Source organism: Procambarus clarkii, chromosome 90 (genome assembly GCF_040958095.1).
Source record: "Procambarus clarkii isolate CNS0578487 chromosome 90, FALCON_Pclarkii_2.0, whole genome shotgun sequence".
Lineage (NCBI taxonomy): Eukaryota > Metazoa > Arthropoda > Malacostraca > Decapoda > Cambaridae > Procambarus > Procambarus clarkii.
In genome coordinates, this window is record NC_091239.1 from 12,223,786 (window position 1) to 12,247,413 (window position 23,628).

The 23,628-nt window shown below is 39.3% G+C and overlaps 1 protein-coding gene across 1 annotated transcript; it reads right to left on the reverse strand.

Annotated features, from left to right (window-relative positions):
- Positions 1–23,563, reverse strand: Prosbeta1 (proteasome beta1 subunit). Its single transcript, XM_045728179.2, has 5 exons — positions 23,419–23,563; positions 17,880–18,079; positions 2,084–2,213; positions 494–638; positions 1–373 (listed from the first exon to the last, which is right to left on the reverse strand). The coding sequence occupies exons 1-5, from the start codon at positions 23,512–23,514 to the stop codon at positions 246–248; spliced, it is 699 nt and encodes a 232-aa protein (XP_045584135.1). The 5' UTR covers positions 23,515–23,563; the 3' UTR covers positions 1–245.
- Positions 23,564–23,628: the final 65 nt, after the last annotated feature.

Genomic DNA, 23,628 nt, shown 5'->3' on the forward strand with positions numbered 1-23,628 from the left:
CATTATGAATTTTTTATTTTTTCCCCATTAATTCAAAATAGTTGAAAAGAAAAACACAGTACAAAATACATTAAACAATCCTTAAAAAAAAAAAAAATTAAAATATAATAACTTCACACTGAGGATCCTTTCTAGGATTTGTTGTAACTATGATGATATTTTTATTTTACAGCAGTAACGCCAACATGCCAACCATTTATATAATGCATTACAATGCAGTGAATTTGTCCAATGAAGCCTCTCCACTAGCCCTGATAAAACTCAGGCAGCTCATTGTGGAGGAATACTCTTCTCTCGACTCCATCCTTGGTGATGATGGCAACACGTACTACACCTCCACTGCTGCCATCACGGGTCAAGGCCAGAGTCAATGCTGCAACAAAAACACACCAATTAGTTTTACATTCTCAGACACATTTGTTGCAAATATTGACAATATTTATCCACAATACATTGAATAGGTCAAAGTTATTTTATATGGCTCAATACTTACTCTTTTTGACAAATGCCACAGTTTCTTCTTGATTCATGTTCGGTGTGAAGGCAGCATCTATATGGCCCCACACGTAGGTGCTGCCAGACCCTCCAATAGCTATTGGCTGTCGAACCATCATCCCTCCTAAAGGTATTGTATACACCTGAAAATATAAGCATCCCAATTAACAAATAATTCCTAGATAAATAACATGAAAATGTCATGGTCACAGACTGAGTGCTAGCTATGCTTATCTAGTTTTGGTACTCCCTTTGTAAAACTTCTAGTCAACAACACGGAATTGTCAACGTAACTATCAGAGGTACCAAAGTAATTCTCAAAAGATAAGACTCGCAAATTAAAGCACCATTTGAGTATTTAGAAACTTTGATATCATTCAGGATCCCAATATTTAGCATAATTCTCCAAACATTTAAGGGCGCATTACTTCCGAATTTGCCCAAAATACTGTATGGAATAAATGAAAACTCGTTTGATTTCAAACTTTTTTGACAAGTTGTATATGAAAAGGGTTTCATCTGGTCCAAGTCTCAGCATCATAGCATAAATAGGAAGGGAGAAAAAAAATATTGAATTGTCAAAAATTTTCCAAAATGGCCAAAAACAACTATCAAACAAAAATGTCAACTGATATCATGTCTATGACTCGGCTATCACAATAGCATATATTGACAACTACTTATAATTAGTTTTATTAAAAAAAATTTAGTTAAAAATAAAAAGGCAATATTTATTTTTTATTTTTATCTCTGTTTATAGGCAGATTTGCATGAAACTTGTACACCTGACTGCACGTATACCTATCTGTAAGGGTGCCAATTTTGGAGGAAATTGGTTGATGTCAACCTCAGCCACAGATGGCAGCACCTTAGCCTATTTTTTACTTATTTGAACATTTATGTTAATTGAAAATAAATCTCATTTTTTATTCAATTTACATGAAACTTACAACTTATATGTAAAGTTTATGTCTCTAAAATCTTAAGGAAGTATTTTTTCCTGAGTTCATAAATAGCAATAAACATGATATACTTGCATAATTTTGGGGGGAACTTTGACTATTTGTATTAGGAAACCTAAAGACGTTTTGGAAAATTCTTTCCTAAAGATTTAATGTGTCAGAAAAGTGTCATAGAATGATTATATCTGAAAGGTGTGGTTGTAAACCTAACACTTGAAAATGTGTCAAATTCGTTGAAATAACAAAAAAATTACAAATCTCCCTTACTATTTACGCTACAGTACTGAAACTTAAAAAATTGCAACCCTTTTCACATACACCTAGTCAAACAATAATGGTTGACATTGAACACTAAGTTTCCATAAATAATGCCCCCTTAAACTACTATAGTCATAATCATAAGGCAACATGAAACACTACCAAATATTTGCTTCATTGGGAACCCTACATATTTTTGATGCTGTCTTCCCTATGCAATGCCTTTAAAAACAGAAGCATATGCAACATCTAGCACAAAATGACATGCCTAAAATGCTGCCACTAATGCTGTAGTTTTTTTATCTGGCATAAATCAGCAAGGCTCATCATAACTCTGCACTGGAAAGCAAATGACAAAAAATGCTTACCTGACCACCTTTGGCCTTATCCCATCCAGCAACTATGATTCCTGCCATGAGCTGGTCACGGTAGTTGTAGCAGATCTCTTTAAATGTGTTAGCTGCTACTTGGACCAGTGGAGGATCCCCTAGCTTCACCCTGTGTGTAAACAAACATTATGAAAACGAGTCGCAATAATATGGCTGAAAAGTAGATACTCAATCCACACATCTATAAAAAAAATAAAAAAAATGGGGAAGACAACATTTTGGTTTGCCCTGAGCTTAATAGTTTTTCAGGATGGGTCGAAATGTTCTCATAAATTATTAATTATTATTTATGTTCTACCATAAACACTTTCTTTTCAGAAGTGCAGGTTGGATTTCATCATGAAACTTTAGAATCAACATTTTTATGTATACTGACAAATTCTGAGTATTGATTTTTGCTCTGATTACATCCTGATTACATTATATCATAGTTTCCTTCTAATATTCCCTACTGTCTTTATTTAAATTCGTCTGTAACTGCTTGCAGCCCATAACCTGGGTCATCATAACCTGGTTGGTCACGTACTTGAAGTTTGAGTAAACACACGGTACTGTACTTCTGCTTAACTAAACCAATAATTATCTACTTCCTCCATTATAACCGAGATTGGTACGAATGCGACAATTTGATTTATTTTACTGTAAACAATGATGTATTTATTATAATTTAAATACTAACCATAGAAAAGTTATTGTACAATTGGAAATAAACATGATACAATACAGTACAGTATTATATGTAAAAAAAATTGCCTTGTGACCTTCCACTGGCCATGTGAGGTTTAATTGGAAGCACTAAAAGAATATACAAATAATGATCACCCAATTAAATGCAAAAGTATTCTAAATACACCTGCATGCTATTTCAAAAGTTGCAAGACTTTCCATCAAGAACTATTTAAAAACATTCACAAAATAAGAGTGCTATGACACTGCCCAACATGTTACATCAGAGAAATCAGGCAAATAAAATTATATGAATGTCAGAAAACCTATCATGGAAATAAAAACAGTCCGAGAGATTTCAGTATGAAAAGAGAGAGGGGTTGTAGGGAAGCGCATCATGCCCGAGCTCCTCGAAAAATAATTCTTATCTCGGGATATTTCAGTACTATAAGGACAAAACATTGACGTGATATTGTGAAGTATAACACTCTGATAATAGCAAATACTGTATTGTGATTAAACTTGTGTCAATAACCTACCACATGGGTACGACAAGTGACTTAAGGAACAGTGCCACGAAAGGTCGCCAAAGGCTGACACAGATGTAGTGATGGTGCTGGTGGAGCGTAGAACAACCAGTGAAGTTAAACATGATACAAGAGATTTATAATCTAAAGAGGCAGAAAATACCACTACTCTGGCGAGATAAGAGGGAGGCAACAAATCATCTGGCAGTGTGTAGGTGCATAGGCCTACTTGCGGGAGGCACGGTACTGCATAGGTTTCACTAAATGGTGGCAAGATTTTGATAAAGATAGAAAACTTGAAAAAAAATTAACACAACAGTGTGCATTGAGGCTTATAAATTCTAATGAATTATAATGAATATTAAATATGAAACTGGCTCCCCCACACTGGAGGCAAAGGTCTGACCCAGGGAGAAGCCAAACCCCCCACACCAGGCTGCCGACATCTACAGTATACACCTACAGTATATACTGGAATATGCAGCTACATAGTCTTCTAGAAGAGAACAGACAAATTAGTTTTACATATTGAATGTTGAAATACTACAACTGACTACACAATTGCAAGATTAGACAAGTACAAGATCTTGTCATTCACACAAAACAGCACACTTGCCAACTGTGGGGAGCTCCCTTCCAAAAGTACAGACAAACAACAGCAAACAAGACAAAATGGCCATAAACAAGACCTGACCTGTGGTCACTGCAACAGAACCTTAAAGACCAAAACAATGGGATTTACACGTTACACATGTAAGAATAGATTTCACTTGGCTTGTACAGAGGTGAGCACCAAAAGTGGGTATGTGGGCCTGTGGGCCGCTCCAAGCAACAGCCTGGTGGACCAAATTCTCACAAGTCGAGCCTGGCCTCGGGCCGGGCTTGGGGAGAAGAAGAACTCCCAGAACCCCATCAACCAGGTATCAAACAGGTACCACAATGGGCCTGAAAACTGGACATTTACCCTAGGTATGCAACAATGATTTGCCAACTTTGAGTATATTAAAACAACTTCTAGACTTCTAGATACCATGACCGACAAATTTCATTCACTGAAAGTCGACCAGCAATCAGGAAGAGTGGGAAACACACAATAATAGACCAGGAGCCGACACAATAGACAAAACTGAAATAGAAATCCAGTTAGTTGTAAATTTTGATTCAGTATGTCCAGATAAAGATGACTAGAAAGTAACAGACAGCACTGACAGTTCGATAGGTGCACACACACTATACAGTCCTCGATACAGACCTGGACACACATTTGCAAATTCTATGTAAAGGACACTTGCACACATTCTAGAAAGAGAAAGGGATTGGAATGCAACTACCATCATCCCACAAATTGTCTCAATATTTTTTTATTTGGGAAAATATTGATTTGGATCAACACGTAGGTTTTTCCATCCTGACATGTGCAAAACCTCACTCGACGACAAAATGCTATGACCTCATCTGCTCAGATCTTCATGTGAAAGGCTCGGAGCACTACATAAACAGTGGCAAACAAGAAAATGGCCTTAGAGGAAAGTAAAATAATTGTTTATACCCAGATGAAAGAGGTTTCAACAGGTGGAACAAAGAATGTATGATACTGGATGAAAGACCCACTTGCATACCACCCACTGCAGTACTGTATTTGGAGCTTCCACAGAAACCAATGCAGGGGAATTCTTGAACAGTGAGATCTGGATACCAGAATATAAACTATACAGATGTGATAGGGTAAATAGGTCACATGGAGGAGTGGGTCTGTATATTAGAGAAGACCTCGTATGCTTAGAGCTCCTTAACTCTACAAATGAGGTGGTAGAATTACTGGGAGTAAAAATGGAGAAAATATACTTCTTGAGTTTATCCTGAGATGATTTCGGGGCTTTAGTGTCCCCGCGGCCCGGTCCTCAACCAGGCCTCCACCCCCAGGAAGCAGCCCGTGACAGCTGACTAACACCCAGGTACCTATTTTACTGCTAGGTAACAGGGGCATAGGGTGAAAGAAACTCTGCCCATTGTTTCTCGCCGGCACCTGGGATTGAACCCGGGACCACAGGATCACAAGTCCAGCGTGCTGTCTGCTCGGCCGACCGGCTCCCAAACTTAAGTTATTATTCTGATATACAAACTGCCAGATGCAACAGCTGAAGACTTCACAGAACAGATAAACAAAAACCCAATACCTGATATTGTTGAAGTTGAAGTCATCTTCCTAGGCGACTTCAACTTGCCTAGTCTAAGATGAAGAATAGCAAACAATATTATACCAGGAAATCTATCTGGACACAACCAACCACAGAACTACTGAGATTGTGACAAATTTTCACTCAACCAGCAGATAACCGAGCCAACTAGGAATGAAATTATTCTAGATCCGATCTTCACAAACAATGACAACATAATCGGGGACACTACGATCTCATAACACATACTCAGATCACAAGCTCAATGAACTCCAAACTAACATCACTACTGATAAAAGGCCCTAAAAAACAATGACCAGAAGAGAGGGGTTATTCAGTAAATTCAATTTTAATAATAAAAAGATAAGACTGGAAAAAATAAACAGGGAACTTGCAAACATTCAGTGGAAAATTGTTCTAAGTAATAAAAAATTCCACACAAGGAATAGAACAACTGATTCCAGAAGCATATAAACAGGTCCAACATAGAAAGAACACAGACAATACTACACAAGGACAAATTTAAACGGAGACTGAAGAAATCGAGCAAAAGATTGAAGCATTCATAGACTGAAGAAATGCAATTAGAATAGAAAGCAAGACAAGAAATAAAGAAAAACCCAAAATATTTATTCACATATACAAAATCAAAAACTACTGCCAGTATTGGACCTATTCGTACAAGTGAAGGCTCACGTATACAAGTCACACCTTCGTATCATCCTTTGCAGATGACAAAAATCAGCACGAAAATTACCTCTGCTGAAGACAAAAAAAACTACAAGCAGACATTAATAAAGTTTTCGACTAGGCAGAGAAAATAACATATTTAACCCTTCCACTGCTCAGGGGTACTGAGGACATTTATACCCCTGTGCGCAAGAAAAAATTCTAAAAAAATTCTTTCATCTTCTTAAAATGTTAATTTGTGTTCCCCAAGTACGGGAAAAATAAGTAGGCGACATACTTTGGACGCAATAGACTGAGGAAGTCTGGCAAAAAGTGGGCGTTGACAGAGAAGTCATCAGAGCTGGTCAGCGTCACCCGCACTGATAGGTGGGAGTTGCTACAAAGATATTATCACTTAATTATTTCTGTCTGATTTTTTCTTATTTTCTTTTTTTGCAGTAATATTATTCAATAGTGTGTATTGTAATATATCTATATAATAAAAGTGGTGAATAATCACTATACTCAAAAGTATGGTGTGCATATTAGTGACTCAATTATTATGTTCATAAAATAAACAAACAAATAGTTTTGCTGTTATTACACTCTATACACACATGTTATATAGAAGTACAGTATCTGCATGTTTTGTTCACCATAACGAACCACTAAGTTGGTATCGAGAGTCTAAAAGCAACGAGGAGTGACCGGCACACACCAGCCAGCCACTCGTTGCCACTCCCTCAACAACGCCTCACTCGCCCACTTTTTCCTCCCATCATCCTGTTTTATATTTTATTCATAATATACAGATGTTATATACAAGAATCTACATGTTTTGTTCACCACAACTGTACAACTAAGCTCATATAGTTAGTTCAGGCACACACACTAAACTTTCTCCCCCCAACAATACCGTTTGTGGTGGTATTACACTATATACAGACATTATATATACGTATGTACAGTATATGTTTTGTTCACCAAAACTGTACAGCTAAGCTAATATAGTTAGTTCAGGCACTAAGAGTCATCGCTATACACAGCTGGCGGCTCCCTCACTCATTCAAGGTCACACGCACTAAACTTTCTCCCCCAACAATACTGTTTGCAGTGTTATTACCCTATATACACATATTATATATAAGTATAGTATCTACATGTTGTATGCACCGTAACTGTACACCTAAGCTTGTAGTGCGCCCAAAGAGCATAGTGGCCACCCTCTACACAGCCAGACAAATCACGCAGACATCACCACCTCCGTCACCCAAATGGCTCCTCCCAGCATAATCCTTTTGCTGTTATTACACTAATACACACATTATATATAAGTATCTACATTTGTGTTCACCATAGAGAACCACTGACCTGGTATGGTGAATGCAAACAATAACAGGTGGCCACACAGTCAGTAAATGATGCTGTCTCCCTCCGTCTCTCAGCATCACTCCTCCCACAACGCTAATTACTACAACAATCCTGCTATTATCACAATCCTGGTTATTTATATCACAGTCATGGGTCATCTGTAATATTTTCATCGCTAAATAATAGCAGTTATATATTTATTTTGACATTTTTTAGCAATGCTGTGGTCACAAGCTGAACAGCAATGCTGTTTGCTCATACTACGTGCGCCAACCTTGGTTGCTCCAACAGTACTGTGGCTCTCACACCTAAGAATATTGCCCACGATTTTTTTTTTAATAGGCGTCTGTTTACAAGAGCCTTGAGGAAGCTAATGTAAACCCCATGTAGCAGCAGCCAATTTGAATTGTGCCTGGCACACTATGGCGTATATATACGCAATGCGCAGTGTGGGACATGCTACTCATGGCTTATATGTATATGCCATGCACAGTTTAAGGGTTAACAGTGATCAATTCCAGGTACTCGGATACGGTAAAAATGAGGACATTAAACATAATACAGGACACAAAACAATCAAGTCTGCCTATAGTAGGAAAGCAGCATGTAATGGATCTGGGAATAATGATGTCTGACGACCTAACGTTTAGGGGAGCATAACTAAGCAAATATTGCTTCAGTCAGAAAAATTATAGGATCGATTATGAGAACCTTCAAATCCAGGTATCACAATGGTTGTACTATTCAAATCACCTTTGCTGTCCCTTTTTGGGACAGACACGCCACTTTTTTTTGTCTTGAGTACTGCTCGATACTCGCTTCCCCTTCAGAGTGGGAAAGATTGCTGAAATAGAGGGAGTACGGAAACTGTTATATGTTATGCTGCTGATATTTGTATTATGGCACACAGTAAACCAATGTTAGAAGTGTTACTTGATGCATTCTCCAAGAAAGTAGTAGAATGTGGCCTCAATCTCTGTTGATAAAATAAGGGTTCTTATTCCCCATTCTCTTCATGTTAACTATACTATTAATGGAGTGCCCGTGGAGACTTGTGAGTCTTGTAAATATCTTGGAGTCGAGGTTAATGATACAAATCTCGTCAGCAACCTGCATAAAAAACTTGTTGAGCGTCTTAAACCTCTCAAAACTCTTGTTGGCAAAGGATTTGGCATTAACATAAAATATGCTCGTAGTTTTTATATTGCCTTTATACGATCTGTTGTTGATTATTATGCCTTGCATCTTCTTAATTTTTCTCCTAAACAATTACAAGGCCTAGATGTAGTACAGAATGATGCCATGCGCATCATCCTGGGTTGTCCTAGAACTGTCAGAATTGTTAACATGAGAAAGGAACTAAACTTACCTTCCATTTACGAAAGAATAGTTCTACTTAGTACTATGTTTTGCGCCAAAACTTTGAAAAATAATGGTTCCCCCAGCTCTATTCAAATTAAATTGAGATCCATTCTAAACAATTCTGACTGTTCCCTCAATCCGCCGCAAAAAGCTCCCTACAGTGTGTGGCTCAGTTGTTGTGCCTACAATCTTCTGAAACTGAATGTCTCTCTTAACCCTGATAAAACTGTTCACTATATTCCCCTTTGGAAAGATGTGGAGGTCTCTCTGCATTATACCCCCATCAGTGTAAAACATATGTATAACACTGACATTTTGAGATGTATAACATTAGAAGCTATTGACAGTCATCTTCAAATTCTCAAACCGACTGAATCCTACGCCTATACTGATGGCTCTGTGCAGTTAGGCCAACCCGTTCTCGCAAATTTAATAAGTCAATATTGACTTATTAGTTGCGTGCATAGGTGACATACTAAACATAATAGTTTCCCTTGAAAAGCTTCATAGAAAACACCGACCTTACCTAACCTACTTAGTATGTTAAAATAAACATCTTATAGCTTCGTAATTACAATTGTTACTTAACCTATTATAGGTATAGGTTAGGTAATAATTGTAATTACGAAGCAATAAGATGCTTATCTTAACATACTAAGTAGGTTAGGTAAGGTCGGTGTTTTCTATGAAGCTTTTCAAGGGAAACTATTATGTTAAGTATGTCACCTATGCACATATTTAATAAGTCAATATTGACTTATTAAATTTGCGAGAACGGGTTGAGTTAGGCACGGGTAGAACAGGTTGTGCATGTGCAGTATGTAAAGGGAATGAAATGATCATGTCTAGAACACAGAGATTGAACAACTGAGCAAGCACGACACAGACCGAGCTATTGAGCATTTATCTAGCCACTGAATACCTTAAGCTCAATGGTGGTGGAGTTATTTTCTGTGACTCTAAAAGTGCTCTGCAGTCCTTAAATAACCCATCACAATGTATGTCGTAAGTAGCTTGTAATATTAAATGGAATGTAATTTTTGAAAATGATAATAACTGTTGTATAAAATTTGTGTGGATCCCATCCCATGTTGGAGTTGGAAAACATGACTTTGTAGATCGATTGGCCAATGAGGCTTGCAGGAAAGAAAACATTATGACTTTGGACTATCTAATGCAATTATTAGAAACATACGAATTAAAGAAATTAATTCAGATTTAGAAGAACTAAGAAATGCCCAGAGACCTGAAAGCTGCAGTATTAAAAGTTATGACAAGTTTTGTAATAATAATAGGCATTTGTATGGTCAGCACAGTAACCGAACCAGGCAATGTGATGTGGTCATTGCGCGAATTCGCCTTGGCTATACACATATCTGGCAGGTTAGTGAGGTTGAGCCACTACCAGAATACTCAAAAGGACTTTAGACCTCCTGGCCTCTTGTACCACCAACTGTGTAACTATTTTATTGACTCAGGTGTTCTGGACGACATCCTAACAATTTATCCAAAATTTGCTTGTCTATTTTAAAGAATGAAGAACAATTTTTATTTATATTACTTCTAAGCTGCATCACTTATGAACTCATCCCTGCCCTTGTGTGGCAGTGCACAATAGAAAGTTGTTTTCACATATCCATACATTAAAATATTGATTGTAACCAGAGAAAACTCAAGATGGTTTTCTACAAGGAGTGCTGAACCAATCAGGCTGTGGTGGATATGAGAGCCTACTCCACCTACTGAGCCAGAATACCCAGGCTGGGCTTGGGGACAAGAACTCCCAGAACCCCATCCAGATACAATCCAGGTAAAGAGAAGAGACTGGCCAAAAATGTCAACGCTCTACCACCAACTTGGTCAAATGCTAAACAAGACTGACACTCCTACCAGAAACCCCCCCCCCCACTACCACACACAAATATATACATTGCTCACAGTCTGATGTACAAGTCACAGCCTGGTTTATCAGATATCCTCTGAAGGTGCTGGTAGAGTTCTCTTTTGAACACTTTGAGAGGTCGGCCAATTATGCCAGGTATTTGTAGAAGTCTTGGGCCTTTGATATTGATACAGTTCTCTTGGTGTACCTATTGCACCTCTGCACTTCAGTGGGGCTATTTTGCACATCCTGCCATGCCTTCTAGTCTCATATGGACTTTTTTCTGTATGCATATTTGGAACTAATCCAAATATTTTCCAATTGTAAATTATTCTCTCTCCTGCCTGCACACTTGAATGCAGATTTAAAATTTGTAGGCAGTCCCAGTAATTTACATGTTTTATTGAGTGGATTTTAATGGGAAAAGATCTTTGCATGTTCTTCAGCTCAGCAATTTCTCCCACTTTGAATGGGGCTAGTGGTGTGCAACAATATTAAACTCTAAGAGAGCACCAAGGTCTTAAAGTACTATTGGCATTTCATATCTTATTTGGAAGGTTCTTGTTATCCAACCTGTAATTTTTCTTGTAGTTGACAACTTTGTGTTTTTTTTTTTAAAAAGATTTTCCGACATTACTCCTAAATTTTTCACATTGCCTTTTCTTTCAATACAGTATAGGGAACGATTCAAAACTTCCATGGGTACACAGGGCTCACATCCTGTGCCTCAGGACTCCAGTAAACAGACGCCATCTTTAAACAAAAATCATCAGCATCCATGCTGGCTTTGAGAGCTTCAATAATGAAAGAGTGAACAAGGCTGGCACATGCAGCAGGAGTCCACAACACAGTTGTGCCGTTAGGGGCCACAGCACCATTTAATAATGCATAAAATGGGTAACTAAATGATTTTGCATTGATAGTGTCATATACAGGGGTCCCGGTAGTACAGTCGGGTTCATTCTCAATGCACAATATAGAATTCCGGGTTCGAATCACGGGCAGGACAGAAATGTTTGGCCACATTTCCTTTCACCTAATGCACCTGTTCACCTAGCAGTAAGTAAATAGTCAGGAGTTAGTCAGCTTGTTTTGGAGTTACATCCTGGGTGGGGTCAGTAATTTGCCCCCCCCCCCCAACACAATGATTATTATTAGACGATTCTGACTGATAAAAACTATGTACAACGTTCAGATATCAGTGAATACAATGCTAGTTATGATATTCACAGCATGAGGTAGAGCGAGAGAGAGCACCCAGCCGTTGTTTTCTGCATCTGCACGTGAATTGACCTCGTGCTCCTTCACAATATAACCGTGTGGAAATGGATTCATATTCGGGATTTTGTGAGAAGAATGTGGTAACAGCAGTTGTGTAGCTAGTCATAGCGAGATGTATAAAATATTGGAGGCTTTGTCTTGCATCACTCAATCACTGGTGTCGTGTGCTAGTATCATGTGGCTCCATGCTGTGTTTTGATACCCCCATACCCACCAGAACTGGTTTTTAGTTCTGGTGGGTATGGGTATTGGTGGGTATGAGTACTGGGTATGGGTTCTGGTATTGTTATGGTGCATATAAATGTTGATAGTGATATATAACATACGTATATTAATAACAGCAAGAACACCGTTTGGTTGATCTACGAATATAATGTCACTATAAACAAGCCCCATATTTTTTTTTTGCATAGTTAAATGTTCCACACATTTAACTACTGTATATAAACTCCACAAATTACACACTACTGAACAATATTACTGTACAAAAAACTAGATATAAAACCATTCACAGATGCTGAAATATCTATGTAATTATACTGGGGCAGCCCCCTGCTCCCCACAGCCGTTGGCTGCTAGGCTGACCTTTGATTCTTTTTCCGAGTATATACTCTATCAACACACAATCTTTGTGGTTCACCATGGTGCATAAAAATGTAGTTATGTACAACGTGTGTGTATATAGTGTAATAACTGCAAAAACAGTCGACTGATCTAAAATACAGTGATACCTTGGTTTTCAAATTTAATCCATTCCCAGAGACCAAAGCCAAAAATTTGCAACCTGAAAATTTTTTTCTCATAAAAAATAATGTAAATTTAATTAATCTGTTCCACACTCCCAAAAATATTAACTTCAAAATACATTTCATACATAATATACACAAATATATTGTACAAGTTATAGCTTATCTTTATTGATGACTTGTTGCCATTTGGAAGTCTGAGGAGGGGAGAGGGTGGAGGAGAGGTGTTAAGTGTTTGGAAGAGGAGTCCCCTTCCATTATATCAGGCAGTGATGACTTCTCTGGGATACTCTCTCCTACATTTTGCAGGCATACCACTAAGACCTGGTTGTGGCTACCTGCTTGCTTGTCTTACTAAGAATCTGTCAAAAGACACTTTTTCCCCCCCTACATTTTAACTATATATAGTGTATAGTGAGTATTTAACTCACTAGTCTATAGTGAGAATTCACATCATTAAAATGGTCAATGCAACGGCCTGCTACAGCTTTATTTGGGCGAGTTTCTTCAACAAAACTTTGCAGTTCTTCCCATACTTCACATACTGTATTTTCTTAATGAGGAAGGAACATCCTCTACTGCCTCTAACTATTTTCTAATGTTGAACCTTACCACTGACTTTCTTGGGACCCATGGCATAATTATAATTACTTTTATGTTCAAAAACAAAAGAAGCAGAAAAAATGAAATTCTTTACAAATAATTCAAGTGCGACCACTAAGTGGGAGGCACATTTATGTTTTATGGAGGCACATGACTACAAAAGGTTAGGTAAGGAAATTCAACAGGAGAAACAGCTTTTGTCAGCACAGATGGAGGAAGTTACACAGGGAATAGAACAGTGCAAGAAGGATATACAACTCACATATGCACAAGTGGCCAAGGAGAAGGAAAAAATAGAAGCAGCAGTAAAGGAAGTCAAACACTGCAGCAACCAAGATAAAACAAACATTAGGCTGGAAGTGAGGAAAGGAATTGGTATCTAACCCGAAGTTGGTGCAAAACACAGTTGATCGGAGTAAGTCCCTGACAATCTTTGGTTGCAAAGAAAAGGAGATAACATCTAGGTCAGAAAGAGCTGTAGAAGAAGCAAAAGTAGTAGATAAAATTGTTGGCCTCATGGAAGGTCTTACTACCATAGAGAATGTGTGTGACTACAGGAGAATAGGCGGATACGTAGAAAGGAAAGATCGACCTTTGAGGATCACCCTAAACGGTGCCAAACAGATGGAAGTATAAAGCACTCAGGAATGCTAGAAAATTACAAAGTAATTTGATGAGGGTGGAAAGGTGTGGTCGTTAAGACGAGATCTTTCAAAAGAAGATAGAGAGAAGCTGAAACTGAACCTCGCCGAGGCAAAACGTTTAAATGAGAGCAGGAATGAAGAAATCAACTCCTTTTTTTTTCTACAAAGTGTTAGGGGTAGGCAGACCATTAAAGTGGTACATAAAGGCAAACCAACCAAATCAATAGAGAGATAGGGAGCGAAGAATAAGGAGAGGGGGAACAAGTTCCTGAAGAATGCATACACCAACATAGATGGAGTGAGATCGAAGATACTGGAGTTAAGTGATGTAACACAGCTGCAGACACCAGACATTGTTGCACTCACGGAGACAAAACTTGAAGATGTTATTTTAAATGAGGTCATATTCCCAAGGGGCTACTCAATTTGGAGACAGGACAGAAAAATTAGGACAGGCAGTGGCGTTGCTGTGCTGGTGAAAGAACACCTAAAGGTGAAGGAAATGATGACTGCCAATCCACAAGAAGTTGACATAATAGCACTACAGATCTGCCATGAAGATGATAAACTAATGATCATAAATGCATATAGTCCACCGCCAAGCAGCACATGGTCAAAGGAGGAGCTAGATAGTAAACGAGAAGGTCTTACTGGGAAGCATATGAAGCTAAAACACTAGATTTTTGAACCTGTAGATTCGTAAACCTCATCCTGGAAACATTCTTGTATCAACATGTTAAACAAGCTACGAGGATGAGGGAAGGGGACGTTCCCTCCATGCTAGATTTGATATTTACCAGGAAGGAGGAAGAGATATTTGACATTCAGTACAATATCTTCCTCCCTTGGGTAAAAGTGACCATGTCTTTTTGGGAATAAATTATGCAATGCGTTATAATCTGGAAGAAAATAAGGAGGTTGAAACAGTTGAAAAACCTGACTTCAGGAGAGGACATTATGGCGACCTTAGAATTTTTAGCGAGTATAATTGGACAGACTTGTTGCTAGGTAAGGAAGTAAATGAGATGTATGTCAAGTTTTGTGAAATATATGATACAGGCATAAAAAATTTATACCAAAACAGAGATGCAGAACTAGAAAACAGGATTGGTTCAAAAGAAATTGCGAGAGGGCCAGAGACCAAAAGACACCAAGATGGAATCAATACAGGAAGAGGCCAAACCCCCAAACATACCGGCGATACAAAGATGCGAGAAACAACTACACTGCAGTGAGGAGAGGCAAAAAGAAATTTTGAAAAAGGGATTGCAGACAAATGTAAAACAGAACCAGGTCTATTATATAAATTCATAAACAAATTGCAGGTAAAGGATAATATTCAGAGGTTGAAAATGGGAAATAGATTCACGGAAAATGAAAAGGAAATGTGTGAAACCCTAAACGTAAAGTTCCAAAGTGTGTTTGTACAAAATGAAATCTTCAGGGAACCAGATACAATAAGAATTCCAGAGAACAACATAGAGCACATAGTGGTGTCTAGAGACGAAGTGGAAAAAATGTTCAAGGAGCTAAGTAAGAACAAAGCAGTTGGTCCAGATGGAGTTTCACCATGGGTTCTGAGAGAATGTGCACCCGAGCTCAGCATTCCACATCAACTGATTTTTCAGGCATCCCTGTTTACAGGAGTTGTAGCTGATGTGTGGAAAAAGGCTAACATAGTTCCAATCTACAAAAGTGGAAGCAGGGAAGACCCCCTTAATTATAGACCTGTATCATTGACAAGTGTAATAGTCAAAATATTGGAAAAAATAATTAAAACTAAATGGGTAGAACATCTGGAGGAAAACGATATAATATCAGACAGACAGTATGGTTTTCGATCTGCAAGATCCTGTGTAACGAACTTACTCGGTTTTTATGATCGAGCCACAGAGATATTACAGGAAAGAGATGGTTGGGTTGACTGCATCTATCTAGATCTAAAAAAGGCTTTCGACAGAGTTCCCCATAAGAGGTTGTTCTGGAAACTGGAACATATTGGAGGGGTGAAATGTAAGCTACCAACATGGATGAAAAATTTTCTAACAGAAAAATGAGGGCTGTAATCAGAGACAATGTATCGGATTGGAGGAATGTCACGAGTGGAGTACCACAGGGTTCAGTTCTTGCACCAGTAATGTTCATTGTCTACATAAACGATCTACCAGTGGGAATACAGAATTACATGAACATGTTTGCTAATGATGCTAAGATAATAGGGCAGATAAGAAACCTAGATGATTGTCATGCCCTTCAAGAAGACCTGAACAAAAGTATATGGAGCAACACTTGGCAAATGGAATTTAATGTGAATAAATGCCATGTTATGGAATGTGGAATTGGAGAACATAGACCCCACACAACCTATAAATTATTTGAGAAATCTTTAAAGAATTTTGACAAAGAAAGGGATCTAGGGGTGGTTCTAGATAGAAAACTGTCACTTGAGGACCACATTAAGAACATTGTGCGAGGAGCCTATGCTACACTTTCTAACCTCAGAATTGCTTTTAAATGCATGGATGGAAAAATACTAAAGAAATTGTTCACAACATTTATTAGACCAAAGCTGGAATATGCAGTGGTTGTATGGTGCCCATATCTTAAGAAGCACATCAACAAACTGGAAAAGGTGCAACGACATGCCACCCAGTGGCTCTCAGAACTGAAGGACAAGAGCTACGAGGAGAGGTTAGAGGCATTAAATATGCCAAAACTAGAAGATAGAAGAAAAAGAGGCGATATGATCACTACGTTCAAAATAGTAACAGGAATCGATAAAATTGAGAGGGAAGAATTCCTGAGACCCGGAACTTCAAGAACAAGAGGTCAGATTTAAAGTAACGAAACAAAGCTGGCGGAGAAACATACGAAAATTCCCTTTTGTAAACAGAGTGGTAGACGGTTGGAACAAGTTAAGTGAGAAGGTGGTGGAGGCCAAAACCATCAGTAATTTCAAAGCATTATATGACAAAGTGCTGGGGAGACGGGACACCTCGAGCATAGCTCTCATCCTGTAACTACACTTAGGTATTTACACTTACGTAATAACTTGTATACTGCAGCGCGATCCCCCGTGCCACCAGGAACCACACGCTCAGTCGACCCATACGTGTATCAACAAAGTTGCAAGGCAAGTTTCCTAACCCAATTCAAATTTTCAGAAGAGATCGAGTTCATAACCCAAAAAAATTCGTAAAGAGGGACATTCGCTACCCGAGGTTCCACTGTATAATATGTCACCACATACCAGCCCCATACTTTTTAGCATAGATATGTTCCACACAATTATATAAATTCAACAAATTCCACACTTTTGAATAATAAGTGTAAAAAATCAAAGAAGAAACAAATGAGACATTGAAATAATTATGAAAAATTATATTTGTGGCAGTGGCGAGGTCGAGTGTGTTCCCAAGTGACTTGCCTAGTCACTCGGCACCCATAAATTGCTCACCTTCTCAGCTTATAGCTAAAGTATGTCACATACAATATTTTATTTTAGATTCACGTCATCAGACAGCATTTTAATAATAGTGTACAAGAATTTTTTTTCTGGCACACCATGGGAGTGTATAATGCAATTAATATTAACTGGATCAATTAAATATTTGAAGGATATATTCCAAGACATACTGAGGCAGCGAGACATTACCAGTGACAATATCTGCTATCATAACTCTACAAGTCTATAATAGCAGGGAAAATTATATACTGTACTAAGAGTTTCTAGTCAACCTATAATGAATGCAGTACAATACAAACATGATAAACATCACAATACAGTCATACAACACTTGCCAGCCTGAGTAGATGGGAAACAGCAAATACAGTAGTAAATACTCACTCCAAAATTTCCATGTGTGATGATACGATGTCAGCAATAGCCTGGGTATCTGCAGCCGAGCCCGACCGGCAGCAGTAAATTCTGTCCGTTACACGTGTCAATTTATCCGTTACACGATTGGAAACGTAGGTTCCCATGGAAGTACGGGAGTCGGCACCCACAACAACACCTCCGTCAAATTCGGCAGCCATGATGGATGTCTGAAAGATTTGCCTTGTGTAGGTAATTAAAATTCTATACACAGTGCTGGAATTTTGGCAAACAGGCCCTCTGTTTACCTAGTAGTAAAGGTGGTATCCCAGAGTTAGGCAACTGTTCTGGGTTGCATCCTAGGGGTAAGCAGTTGGCTGTGGGTTGAGTTCAATAAGTCTAAATACAGCCTTCTTGTCCCCAACAAGGGGAATTATGAATCAATCTAACAGTTCAGTACTGTACTATACACAAAGAACAGCAAAGCACAAAGCAATGAAACTAATAAAGATTCTCTAACAAATCTAAAACATGCGCTGTTCATTGATCAGCTTTCGATACAGTGCAGCAAATCCCAGTTATTCTTTAGCGAGATGCATGACCTTGGAATTTACGTAATTTTTCAATTTAATGACACACTTCCCTCTCAAGCATTATACTGTACAGTACGGTATTTACAAATGTATTATATGAAGGTACCTATTACACTCGGGCTTCCCATAGAAAAGAATGCTTACCCAATTTTTTTTTCAAGCCTGTATAAAGTTTTATCCAAGATATCGTACTCAATACAAACATGTATTGAGATGAAAATCAAACTCCCTCTGAAGAAAAAAATGAAAGGATAGCAAGTTACTGCATTTGAGTCACAGATGAAACAGGTCCTGTTGCACAGTGAACTATGTCAACCCCCAATTTAGGATTCCGGGTTCAATCCCTAGGCAGGATTGAAATGGTCGAGCACGTTTCTTTTTACCCGATGCCTCTGCTTATCTAGCAGTAAATTATGTCTAGTCGTTAGGCAATTATTGTGAGAAGCATCCTGAGGAGGGTTAGTAGGGTTGGGGGAGGTCAGTCAGCAGCCTAGAGAGAGGTTATCTTGAGATGATTTCGGGGCTTTAGTGTCCCCGCGGCCCAGTCCTCGACCAGGCTTCCACCCCCAAGAAGCAGCCCGTGACAGCTGACTAACACCCAGGTACCTATTTTACTGCTAGGTAACAGGGGTGAACATAGGGTAACATAGGGTGAAAGAAACTCTGCCCATTGTTTGGGGGGGGCTCTGTAAGCCTAAATGCAGGCTTCCTGTTCAACAATGGGAATTTAATCTCACAGTTGAGGATACTATAGTGACTTCTTTCATTTCCCTGCTCCTCGTGGCACCCAGCTCAACCAATCTACTCTGACCTTCCTGCCTTCAGTATGACCCTTCACCTTAACCCTTAAACTGCGCATGGCGTATATACACGCCCTGAGTAACATGTCCTACGGTGCGCATGGCATATATATACGCCATAGGGTGCCAGGCCCGATTCAAATGGCCCGCGGCTACACAGGGTTCACATTAGCTTCCTCAGGGCTCTTGTAAACAGACGCCATTTGTAAAAAAAATCATGGGCAATATTCTCAGGTGTGAGAGGCACAGTACTGTTGGAGCAACCAAGGCTGGCGCATGCAGCATGAGCGAACAGCATTGCTGTTCAGCTTGTGACCACAGCATCACCGGAAAATGTCAAAAAAAAAAAATATATAATTGTTATTATTTAGCGATGACAATATTACAGATGACCCATGACTGTGATATAAATATTCAGGGTTGTGATAATAGCAGGATTGTTGTAATAATTAGCAGTGTGGGAGGAGTGATGCTGAGAGACGGAGGGAGACAGCATCGTTTACTGACTGTGTGGCCACCTGTTATTGTTTGCATTCACCATACCAGGTCAGTGGTTCTCTATGGTGAACACAAATGTAGATACTTATATATAATGTGTGTATTAGTGTAATAACAGCAAAAGGATTATGCTGGGAGGAGCCATTTGGGTGATGGAGGTGACGTCGTCTGCACGATTTGTCTAGCTGTTTAGAGGGTGGCCACTATGCTCTTTGGGCGCACTACAAGCTTAGGTGTACAGTTACGGTGCATACAACATGTAGATACTATACTTATATATAATATGTGTATATAGGGTAATAACACTGCAAACAGTATTGTTGGGGGAGAAAGTTTAGTGCGTGTGACCTTGAATGAGTGAGGGAGCCGCCAGCTGTGTATAGCGACGACTCTTAGTGCCTGAACTAACTATATCGGCTTAGCTGTACAGTTGTGGTGAAAAAACCATACTTATATATAACGTCTGTATATAGTGTAATAACACAACAAATGGTATTGTTGGGGGAGAAAGTTTAGTGCCTGTGTTGAGGGAGTGGCGCGAGTGGCTGGCTGGTGTGTGGCGGTAACTCCTCGTTGCTTTTTGACTATCAATACCAACTTAGTGGTTCGTTATGATGAACAAAACATGCAGATACTTATATATAACCTGTGTATAGAGTGTAAAAGCAGCAAAACTATTTGTTTATTGTTTTATGAACATAATAATTGAATCACTAATATGCACACCATACTTTTGAGTATAGCGATTATTCACCACGTTTATTATATAGATATATTACAATACACACTATTGAATAATATTACTGCAAAAAAACTAAGAAAAAATTAATCGGAGACATTGAAACAATTAGGTAATAATATCTTTGTGGCAACTCCCACCTGTCAGCGCGGGCGATACTTACTGGCTCTGACGACCGCTCTGTCAACGCCCACTTTTTGCCAGACTTCCTCGGTCAATTGCGCCCAAAATATGTCACCTACGATTTTTTTTTAATTTTTCCCCGTGCTTGGGACACAAATTAACATGTTTAGAAGACGAAAAAAAAAAAAAATTTTGAATTTTTTTTCTTGCGCAGGGGTGTAAATGTCCTCAGGACCCCTGAGCAGTGGAAGGGTTAATATCCAACAATTACCATGTTTTATTTCCTTTAACTACCACCATGGCTGACGAGTATGATGTACCATGCGAGCATGGCTAATGAGTGCATAATGTACCGTGCACCCCTAGTATGTTGTTATTTAAGATCTGCTGCCTGGAACAAAACATCCCAAATACAAAATACAAATATTTATTCAGGTAAAGTACATACATCTTCTTGAGGTCATCTTGAGATGATTTCGGGGCTTTTTTAGTGTCCCCGCGGCCCGGTCCTAGACCAGGCCTCCACCCCCAGGAAGCAGCCCGTGACAGCTGACTAACACCCAGGTACCTATTTTACTGCTAGGTAACAGGGGCATTCAGGGTGAAAGAAACTTTGCCCATTTGTTTCTGCCTCGTGCGGGAATCGAACCCGCGCCACAGAATTACGAGTCCTGCGCGCTATCCACCAGGCTACGAGGCCCCTATACATACAAGGTGATATACAAAAGTTGATGGATTTATAAATAGAGGTAGTACATACAATGCCTAAAGCCACTATTACGCAAAGCGTTTTGGGCAGTTCCAAGTAGCACGGGCTATGGTGAGCCCCCGTAATAATCAGCCAGCCCTAGTAGCATTTAGTACTGGTACTTGTATAAACAATTGTATAAACTTCTTATAGTTTTATATTCTTGTAACCCATGCCAATTGTGATAATACTGTGATGCTTTAAGCATACTAAGTGAAAAATAAACTTTATGGCACTGTTCAGTATACAGCAGAAATCGAGCAGGGAATCTTGGTTATCTTGAGATGATTTCGGGGCTTAGCGTCCCCGCGGCCCGGTCCTCGACCAGGCCTCCTTTTTGTTACACATCCCCCAGGAAGCAGCCCGTAGCAGCTGTCTTACTCCCAGGTACCTATTTACTGCTAGGTAACAGGGGCATCAGTGTGAAAAACATTTTGCCCATTTTTCTCCGCCTGCACTGGGGATCGAACCCGGAACCTCAGGACTACGAATCTAAAGCGCTGTCCACCTAGCTGTCAGGCGCCCAAATCTCAAGGGATTGAGGGAATCTCAAAATCAAAACGTTCTTGCCAAAGAAGAGGAAAATTATAGAAACTGCATCATTTGCAGAGATGAACCTTGTATATTATACAGTTTATCTGAATGGGTAGTACTCGCCTAGTTGTGCCTGCATGACCCAGCTCTGGCTCTTTGGTCCTGCCTCTCAACTGTCAATGAACAGGTGTACAGGTTCCTGAGCCTATTGGGCTCTATCATATCTACACTTGAAACTGTGTATGGAGTCAGCCTCCACCACATCACTGCCTAATGCATTCCACCTGTTAACTACTCTGACACTGAAAATCTCAAATCATGAAATGTAATGTCATTCATGAGAGAGGGCATATTTAATCTAGGGGCATCTCCAGGGGATTAGGGGCATCTGAGGGGACCTGCGGACATAGTACAGTTGGCTTCATTCTTGATTCACAATTGGAGATCCTGGGTTTAATTCCTGGGTGGGAAAGAAATGGTTGGGCAAGTTTCATTTCACCTAATGCCTCTGTTCACCTAGCAGTAAAAATAGGCACCCAGGAGTTAGGCAACTGTTGTGGGATTGCAACCTGAAGGGGGGGGGGTCAGTAGTTCGACCTTAGGGGACCTCGATATAAGCCTAAAGTATATATATATACAATACTCAAAATAAATATAAAGCATATATTGGGGACAGGCACACAGGGCGTCTGTCCCCAATAACGACAATTAATAAATGGCCGGGTTTTTACCCTCTTCCAGGATACTGAAATAATACCCGTCAAACTTGAGAATCGGGAATAACTACCAGAAGGTGCTAAACCAGTCTGCCTGTCCCAAGGAATGATACGGGGGACAAGGAAGAGGGACATGAGAACGGAGTGAAGGAATGGTGCACAACCTCTTAAACCAGAGGTCGGGGAATGAGTAAATTACCCAAAACAGTTAAATTGAAGATTTTGTTGGTAATGAAATCAATACAAAGTACAAAAGATATTTTTTATACTATTTTTATCGAGTTGGAAAATTTTTGAAAACTATTCATATTTTTTCTAGTCTTAACTACTGAACTCGGAATAATATTTTAACACAGATATACAAGATTAAGTATACTGTATACTTATATGCAGCCCGTGACAGCTGACTAACACCCAGGTACCTATTTTACTGCTAGGTAACAGGGGCATAGGGTGAAAGAAACTCTGCCCATTGTTTCTCGCCGGCGCCCGGGATCGAACCCAGGATCACAAGTCCCGCGTGCTGTCCGCTCGGCCGACCGGCTATATAAATAAATAAATAAATAAAAAATATTGGGGCAATACCCGAGCAGTGGTAAAACACTCGCCTGGGAGGATTGACTGGGCGCCAATCCTTAACTGTACGCCTCTGTTCCCCCAGCAGTGAATGGCTTCAAAACTTCCATTAACCATCACACACGTTAATTTAAAATTTAATTAACCACCAGCAAAAGGCCCCAATCACATGACCCAAAGGGCGCCTCCACTCCTCAAACACCAACACCTCAGCCGGCGCCCATCAACTCATCAATACTTACACCTGTCAGGACTTCATTATTCATCCAATTTGGCTTAAGAGAAGCCAAATGGGAGGAGTTGACAGTGGAATGATTGAGAGCCGCTACAGACGCCATGATGATCCAGACTTGCTGTGACCCGCCGACTACGGCACTAATAATAATATTGTCTAGGATCTACCTTATTTATGTATCCTAATGTTAGAACATCTAGAATTTATTTATGTATAT

Bases quoted from the DNA above. Each gene is read 5' to 3' on its own strand.
- Prosbeta1 (XM_045728179.2), bottom strand. From the start codon at position 23,514: ATGGCGTCTGTAGCGGCTCTCAATCATTCCACTGTCAACTCCTCCCAT. The intron at 639-2,083 runs GTAAGCATTTTT...TTATATTTTCAG, and splicing joins ATAAGGCCAAAGGTGGTCAG to GTGTATACAATACCTTTAGG. The intron at 374-493 runs GTAAGTATTGAG...TTTTTGTTGCAG, and splicing joins TGTGGCATTTGTCAAAAAGA to CATTGACTCTGGCCTTGACC.